The 9,109-nt window shown below is 40.7% G+C and overlaps 1 protein-coding gene across 1 annotated transcript in view; it reads left to right on the top strand.

Moving 5' to 3' along the window:
* The window catches only part of LARP7 (La ribonucleoprotein domain family member 7), a 28,369-nt gene extending 19,909 nt beyond the window's left edge, over positions 1-8,460 (top strand). Inside the window, exons 9-13 of the mRNA XM_018569890.1 lie at positions 2,529-2,674; positions 3,447-3,547; positions 5,124-5,283; positions 6,376-6,467; positions 8,238-8,460. Of these exons, the coding sequence (XP_018425392.1) occupies positions 2,529-2,674; positions 3,447-3,547; positions 5,124-5,283; positions 6,376-6,467; positions 8,238-8,318 (580 nt within the window). The 3' untranslated portion in view covers positions 8,319-8,460. The remainder of the gene's footprint in view (positions 1-2,528; positions 2,675-3,446; positions 3,548-5,123; positions 5,284-6,375; positions 6,468-8,237) is intronic.
* The last annotated feature ends 649 nt before the right edge of the window (positions 8,461-9,109 follow it).

Below are 9,109 nucleotides of genomic sequence, written 5' to 3'. Positions count from 1 at the left end.
TTTTTTTTTTTTTTTTTTTTTAGACTTTAATTTACATTTTTTGTTTTACTTTTTGTTTAGACTTAACTTGATTGCTATCGCATAGAGGGCTAAAAAGCCCCCAATGTAATAGCTAGAAAAAATTGACAGGTCCTCTGTATGGAGACATCAGGGGTCCACAAGACCCAGAATGTCACCTAGGGACCCCCAAAGAAGCTGATGATGAAACAGAGATCTGCTTCATCAGCGTCTTCTCTGGCTCTCAGCCAGAGAAATAACAACTAAAGGTGAAAGTGATGTAATACACATTGCTTCCGACTTTAGAGAGAGGAGGAGAGATCAGCGGTGGGGGAAATGCTGATCTCTCTTCCTTCAGAGCAGAGCAGCCACTGAGCCAGTGTTCTCGGTCCCGGGCACCGCAGGGGATAACCGGCAACAGACAACATGCCGCCACCTGAGGTTATACAAGTGATCGGCCGGCTATGGAGCAGAAAAAAATCACCACCCGCCGGGAAGGGTCCGCCTGTATTTTTACGAGGGCGGATGACAAGGGGGCGGATTAAGGAGGCAGTCTGTCCAGTCCAGGAGCCAGCTCCATTGACATCGGCTAGAGCAGCCTTTCTCAACATGGTGTGCTTCCTGGCCTCCTCAGGGGTGCCTCAAAAATGTATTGGTAATGGGATTGTGATATGAAGGGGCAACAATGTGAAAGGGGGGTAAGCTGATATGAAAGTGGGGGCTACTGATGCAAAGGGTGACTTTGATGGGGGAGGGGGAATCTTGAGTTTAAAAAGACCCTTCGATGTGAAGGGGGAAACCCCACATTTTTGTGTGTTTTTGCGTGGGGTCCTCAAATCTATGACATTTCACACTGGGGTGCCTTGAGATTTTGCATACTTTTAAAGGGTGCTGTGACTAAAAAAGGGTTGAGAAACGATGACATAGAGAGAATCTCAGAAACTAGCTGCCAGCTGTGATATTTTTTTTTAAGGCGCATTGGCTACCTGGCTCCTTGGATTTGTCTAGCTCTGAGTTAAGCCATGCACTGCCTGGTTTTCATAAGCAGTGTGACTAATGCTGGAATATCTCTGCAATCATTGTACAAGCATTTCATTTTACTGTAGAAAAGGTATCATTCCATTCACTGTGTGCACCAGTGCAGAAAGAAAATGTGCTGTAAGGAGAAACCAACCGAACTATGGACAGTCTTAGGCCATCCAAACATGCTGCAATCTCATTCAATAATCGCCAACTTAGGAGTGCGATCCTTCCAATTTTTATTTCCAATAATATGTAATTGTTAGTAATAAGGAGATTGTACAGTCAGATGTGTCTGTCTAGATTTAGGGCTTGCCTTGGGATGTTTCTTACATGCATTTGTTTTTTGCATGTTTTTTTTTTTTAAACTACATTTTGTAGTCTTAATGTGTCATGTATTTGCATTACTCACTGAATTTCTGTAAGGCATATGTATACACTGAACCAGAATCTGTGACCCTCCAAGAACTGAGGAAAGTGGGTGAGCATAACAGCCAGGTAACCTTTTTTTAAGAATATGTCCCGCAATGGCAAGCCCCATGGTTTTGTCATTACAGGTCTGCTTTAAAGTGGGTGCAAACAGGCTATGAACACACACCGTCTATTTCCTATCGCATTCCTAACCGCAATTGAAACCCAATAATTATAGGTGGGTGCAGCAGTGGAAGCAGATGGTGCCGCCAATCAATCCATAAGAAAAAGTAGAAACCACTAGCACTCCAAAATGCCTTGCGTCCAATCTTTATTGATATATAATCACGATGGTCTCGGTTTATGGCAGCATTTCGGAACCCTATCCGGTTCCTTCCTTAAGGCAAGCAAAGTGATCATGTCAATAAAGAAGATTTGACGCTAGGAATTGTGAAGGGCCAGTGCTTTCTACTTTTTCAAACAGGAAGATACACATCAATTATCCCTTATTGAGTGCTCTCTGAAAATCAATTTTCCACAATCACTGGTGTCCAGTGTGTTTCAGGCATGGTTCTATCTCCATGCATTCTCATTGTTGATAAATGTCATTTGATTTCTAGGAACAAGCCAAGTTTTCGGGGGTTGAATACCCTGCATCAGGCCAGATATTGAACCTTGACATCCCAGGGAAAGTTCTGGTTGTCGGAATGATGCACGCAGCCATTATTATACAGGCTTTTCAAGGCTTCTGAATTTGCTATAGTAATGACCTGCAACAAGTATAGAGATCAAGAATTCTGACCGCCTACTTGTTCCAGATCAGTCACTTACATTATTGAAGCCAATGACAGGCTGTCAGGACAGCATTAGCAGCCTCTCTAGACATGTTTCTTTTTATATTATTTTTTAATTTGTTTGTGAAATACACCAAACCATATTGCACAGCAACTTGATAAGTAAAGTGGAAAGGCACTATAGTGACTTGGTAACCTAAGACTTTGTTGTAAGTGGGCCTGGCACATTGTTTCTGCAGGGAAATGTGCTGAGGAATTGTGTTTTAAATGGTAGTTTTTTTAGCAAATGTCCTTTGTTCACCCTAGAAAAGAATGGTTGGACCTGAAAACCGAATACTTGTCTCTTCAGCGAGCCAGCATGGCGTCCCTCAAAAAGTCACTAAATGAAAACGGCTGTCCTTCTACAGGAGGGATGGAAACTGAACCAAGTGGGCAAAACCTTAACAGCAAAGGTAGATCAACATGTGAACATGCATACTGCATTATTTGCTGAAACATTTGTATTTTCTGTGCAGTAAGTCTTTTGATCTATGCACACATACCAGACAGCACAGCCAGGTCTTGTCTTTCTTTTCCCGTCCTCAGCTAATATGCTACAGCTTGGTCACTGACTATTCCAGCCTGTATGTAGTTTATTAGTGAAGGAGCAGCAGCTCACTGTTAAGTCTACCCTGCAATTGCTCCTCATGTCAGCATGTTCCCTTTTGTTAAATGGAAAGCACTGCAGTTCAGTAGAGCAGGGGTAGGCAACCTTGGCAGACCAGCTGTAGTGAAACAACAAATTCTTTGATGCCTCTGGGAGTCATGTCTGTGGCTGTCCAGAGTTTTGCAATGCCTCATTGTACTTGCAGTTCCACAACAAATGGAGTGCCAAGGTTGCCTACCGCTGCAGTATGATTGGTTTGTAGTGGCGCCCCTTTTTCTCCCAGTCTAAATACTGCTATATAATGGGGCATTACAGGTGCATAATATAAAGACAAATCTGGTACTCTTGAAAAACACATTTAAGGATTTGTAATGGATATAGAACTGGATTAAAGTGGCATCTCCTATTTTGGTCTACAGTTCTGTTTTTTAAAATGCACGCTAGTGAACTCGTCAGTGAAGTCATTTTACAAATGTCCCAATTTTAGCCCTGTTTATTGTCTTCCAGTTTCATTGCATTCTATTTTGTCAGCTTCTTCTCTTCACATTTTCCTATTTTTTTCCTCATTTATCTGACAGTAAATAGTACAAAGAACGAAAACCTGGGACCCCAGTTTGTATGTGGCGTCATTGTGAAGATCACATGCTCAGATCCTCTGCCAGTCCGTAAACATGTTAAGGTGAGTAATCCTCTACATTTCTTGCCCTTTAACATTTGTAGCTGTATAATCCATCTTAGAAAAGCCTGAAGAGTTCTGTTTTTTATTTAAACATTTGTATGCAAGCAAACGTATGGGAAAGTCTCTTCAAATTACTGGAATAGAAACATTATGATAGCAAATCCTCTAAGTTTACCTTAGTCAAAGTTTAATATAATAATCCTTATAAGTCATTTACCAGAATTCCCATTAGGACTGTGGATGTGACTGTAGCTACTTGTTACATGATTTTGCACTGTGCGTTGTCCCTTCCATATTCCGGTATGTATGCAGTGGGCATGAAGAGAGAACTTCACTTGTAGTAACATGAATGTGGAGTTGTTTAAAATGTAAGGGTGCTGACAAAGTGGTTACATACCACGATACATGTGAAGCTATTCTGTGGATGCTCGCAATACCTTACTTCAGCATTATAATCAGTGGATGCCAACAATACCTTCAGCATTATAATCAGTGGATGCCCACACTACCTTACTGCAGCATTATAATCAGAGGATGCCAACAATACCTGCAGCATTATAATCAGTGGATGCCCACACTACCTTACTTCAGCATTATAATCAGTGAATGCCCACAATACATTACTGCAGCATTATAATCAGTGGATGCCCACAATACCTTCGGCATTATTATATGAGTATCGACTTCCCGGGATCTAACTAGTTTGGCAATTTTTTTCCCCACTTTTCACTTCTTTAAAGAACTCTGGGCAAAACTTTGATTTACTCTTGCAGTGGGGCTACCCCATGCACTGCAAGGGTTAATTTCTCGTTAATTCACCCGAACCACTGAACCGGTCAAGTCTTTCTCCTGCTAAGCTGCAGCATTAGAATGTTCCTCAGGGTCCTCGCGTCCAAACACTGTGTATAGAACATGATGGGGGGCGGGGGATCGGTCTAAGAAAAAGCCGGCTACACGGTTCTGGTGAGTATAATTTTTTTTTTTTTTTTGTAGCACCTAGATAAAAATGAGCACTTAACCCTTGCAGTTTGGGGGTAGCAGGGTTAATAAAACATTTGCTCAGTGTTCTTGTTTAATGACGGCACTTATGTTTGTATTGTTTAGAATGTTTTGTGTAGTATCCATAGAAACTGCACCAGGTCGGTGCCATTGCTAAGATTTTAAGTTCAAATTAGTTTACATTATTATGTATACATGTTTACGTGGTGTTTACATTTCATTGGGCTCCTCGATGACCTATATGGGATTTCTGTATTTATTAATTGATACATGTTTTACACACGCTTTGCAGCTACTTGCTTTTTAATTTTTTTAAGGTTTTATACCTAGGTTGTCCCTGGCTAACACGTTAGGTGGTGTGGCTTCAGTTTGGGTAACATTTGGGCATACTGGCAACTGTAGGTGCTGAATGCCAGGCAAAAAAATCAGGGCCATTCTGTAGGTAGGCTGTACCATGGAATTGGCTTTAGTTGTAAATGAGAATAAAGCAGCAGTTGCTTTTCACTTCCAGTTGTAATGGTCAAGTCATGTTATTCACTATCCATTAATATCCATCAAACTATATTTTTTTTCCCAGGAGATATTATCTGCAGTGTCTGAAGTGGTGTATGTAGATATGCTGGAGGAGGATACAGAGTGTCATGTTCGCTTTAAGACTCCTGAAGAGGCTCAAGCTGTCCTGAAAGCAAGATCTGAGCTGCAGAGCAAGCACAACTGGAATCTTCAAATCCTTACCGGTAAGGAAATGGTAAAGGACATCAATCACCTGCCGAGCAGGGTATAGGCTTGAAGAAACACTAGCACAGCAATAGCTTATGGATATTCTAGTAAGGGTCCATCTACTTTACACATACAACCTTAAACCTTCTATGTAAATGGCATCTGTGGGCAGCTGTTTTCTCGTTCTAGCCCATAGAAATGTTTATGTAATGCATTTCATTGTAAAATATAATGAACTGTGATAAAGCTGTAGAAAGGCACAACTGTTAAAACATTGTGGTTTCCCAAAACAAAATTACACGCAAAGGTGTTACTTAGATCTCTTTTTGTTTCACCTTCAACCTAGAAAGCCCTTGGACATGCAGCTTTAGGCATCTGTCTGCACACTACCTGCTTCAAAAAAGTAGAATGACCGTCTATCGAGAAATGTAAATCTAGTGCTGCACATACGGAAAGAGATGACTGCAAAAGCATCATATGACCAATTATGTTCACTCGCAGATCAGCATTAAGCCTGGACTGGCAATTCTGGCAGTTGCCAAAAAGTCAGGTTTAAATGGAAGGTGGTCCAGTGCATGCTTACTCTGGCCCATAAACATGTTAGACTCCTAGCTGTACCATGATGGCCATAGTGCCACTCAGGATTTGTAACGTTTGGTCAGGTAGTGTTTGCTGATGTGCCTTTTATATGTGAAGACTGATTTTGAATTTTTTTTTTCCTTTTAAAGAGACCTCTGGGAAATGCACAAATTAAGTAAAATATAAACTGAAAGCTATTTCGTATAGTCTATAGTAAATTTTATTTGTCTGGAAAGCTGGGAGAAATAATAATGTTCCATAGGATTTTGGTCTATAGTAAGAAATAAAGCATTTCCTGCTTCTGTTTGGGTTCCAGCCAGTATAGTAGCCATATGTCACAGTGCCCTTTAATTGAACCCTTCCTTTACTAGACTAAGTTGCTTGTACTTGTATTAATTCTGCATAATTCCATATTCTGTATGTATACTGGGGGGTTTAACCCTATCTAGAGCTCTCATTGATTCCCAGCCTGAACCAAATGAATGGTCACTAGTAAATTCCAATCCCAGAATCCTTTTATCTTCCTTTAGGAGACAATGAGCAGCGATACTGGCAGAAGATCTTGGTGGACAGGCAGGCAAAACTGAACAGACCTCGTGAAAAGAAGAGAGGGACTGAAAAGGTAAGTTTTGTTATGTATGTATGTATGTATGTATGTATGTATGTATGTATGTATGTATATATATGTGATAGGAGGTCTGTTGAGTGTTTTTTCGTTTCAAAGCTTTTATTGAGTTTTGACATTAGGTAGGGTACATAATACAGTAAACAACTGTTGAGTGTTTTTTAACCTGTTCTACAAGAAGCAGTTTTTTGTCATGATAGAATTGTGTACCATTGTTGCCATTTCTTTCTCAAAATGCTAGTTGCCTGACTGTTATGCTGACCCTTTTGCTTCATTAATTTTATTTAATGACTGTGAAATGATATACAAATCAAAAATTCTGAGTAGTCTGACTTTCCTGATCTCTATATTGAGATTAGCCCAGTCAAATAAAGCAGTGTACACTGCAGAGCTGCTTCTGACAATCTTAATTGTAATAACTCACTGAAACAAATCACTATTCACTCTGCTAAAGGGAGACCAGCACAAGATGGATTTTGATGAATTGCTCCAGGTTACTGCACTTAAGAATATAAAATCTCTATTAAAGAAGATTGTTGTGTAGTGCTGCATTTTATAGGCTGCAGCCCTTTTAACAGTATGCACTGTAGAACCCCACCCAAGCTACAATTAGCGTGAGCTGCAGAGCTTCTAGTCAGGGCCACTCTAGAACGTAATGACTCCCTGATATCATGCTACTGGGTTACCATTATATATACAGTTGTGCTCATAAGTTTACGTACCCTGGCAGAATTTATGATTTCCTGGCCATTTTTCAGAGAATATGAATGATCACACGAAAACCTTTCTGTCACTCGTGGGTAGTGTTTGGCTGAAGCCATTTATTATCAATCAACTGTGTTTACTCTTTTTCAATCATAATGACAACAGAAACTACCCAAATGACCCTGATCAAAAGTTTACACACCCCAGTTCTTAATACGGTGTGTTGCCCCCTTTAACATCAATGACAGCTTGAAGTCTTTTGTGGTATGTGTGGATGAGGCTCCACACATACCATAAGGCCTGGTTCACACCTGTATGTTTTGTAGCGCGTTCAACGCTCTACGAACGCTCTACAAAACGCTCAAACATGAAAATCCCATTGTTTTCGATGGGTATGGTTCACACCTTGCCGTTTTTCAGCCCGTCTGAACGCGCTACAAAGCGGCCTACGCCTGAAAAGGTACATGAGCTTCTTTGCGGCGTTTTTGTCGAGCGTTTCCATTGGGATACAGCCAAGAAGCCATCGGAAACGCGTGTTCGACGTGCGTTTTTTTTTTTACCGCGAATCGCGGTAAAAATGCGCGTCACACGCGCATATTCGATACACCTAGATGTGAACCGAGCCTAAGGAAATCATAAATTCTGTCCGTGTATGTAAACTTATGAGCACAACTGTACATACATATATACAGCAGTGTAGAATTCCGATCGCCTGACGCCCCGGATATGCAGTGATGGGCGGGGAGAGAGAGAGAGAGAATTGAGTACCTTCAAAGCTGAACTCCACGCAAATAGCTAAATACACAGAAACTAATTATATATATATATATATATATATACACAGTTCAGTAACAATTACAGGTCTTTTCCCTCCCCCACCCTGTGACTGGACAGTGAAAGGATCTTATGTGTCAGGATACCTGATCTGTACCTCCCTGTCCGTGGTCCAGAAGGATAATTACAATAGGCAGGGACAGCACACATATCCTTATTCTGATAGTTTACTTTTAAGAAAATCATTTTGATGTGTTCCCTTCTAATTTCTTTCTTTTTCGTTAACAGTTGGTTGCTATAGCTGAGAAAATCCGTCTTGTTAAAACCCAGGAGGCTTGCAAACACATCAGATTCTGCGATGAACCCTGACACCGGATTATTTAGACTGTTTTTTACATTTTTAATTTGTCATCTTGCAGATACACAACTCTCAGCTTACAGTTTGTGAATGGACATTCCTCTGTTGGATTTTATGCAAATACGTGTGTGTCAAACACTGTATTAGATGTGAATAAAGAATACAGACTCTTTTTTTTTTTTTTAGGAGTTGCCACAGGAGCTAATGAGCTTGCTGGGCCAAATCAATGTTAAAGGAAATATGTGCTAATGGATATATGGAGGCTGCCACTGCTGACCTCTCCTTCTGAAAATGCTAGTTGCCTGACTTGCTGATCCCATTTGCTTTTTTTTTAGTTACAGGCCTGAACAAGCATGCAGTTCATGGTTTTGACCTCCATGGACTTTTGGCATCAAGTAAAGCTAACATTGGCATTAAAATGCAGGGATGTCATAATGTACAGTACATTTATTCTGTGTAAAGTCCTAGAGCCTTCAAACCCAGGGACACTCTACATCCAGGCCCATGACTTCTTCATCTTCCTCAACATTGGATACTGGAAAGGGGCAGCATACTATAGCTTTCAGATGCTGAGGAATGTTGGAGAACTTTAAGGGTCTGGATGCATAATGCAGCCAGGTTGGAGAGCTCCTGGAGCACATACAAACTATGTACATTTGCCATCCCTGCACTTCAGTGTAAATGTTTATTCGATTTGTGAAATGCAAGGCAAGGTCTCTTTAAAGGATAACTGTACTTCTGTATAATTATCCTTTGTTGCCACCCATACCCAGCCACTTCCCCCTAAAGTTTTAAACTCTGC

This window comes from Nanorana parkeri, unplaced genomic scaffold (genome assembly GCF_000935625.1).
Source record: "Nanorana parkeri isolate BGI_ZX_2015 unplaced genomic scaffold, ASM93562v1 scaffold36, whole genome shotgun sequence".
Classification (NCBI taxonomy): domain Eukaryota; kingdom Metazoa; phylum Chordata; class Amphibia; order Anura; family Dicroglossidae; genus Nanorana; species Nanorana parkeri.
Note: the sequence above shows the minus strand (reverse complement) of the source record. Positions and strands in the feature narration are given on the sequence as shown.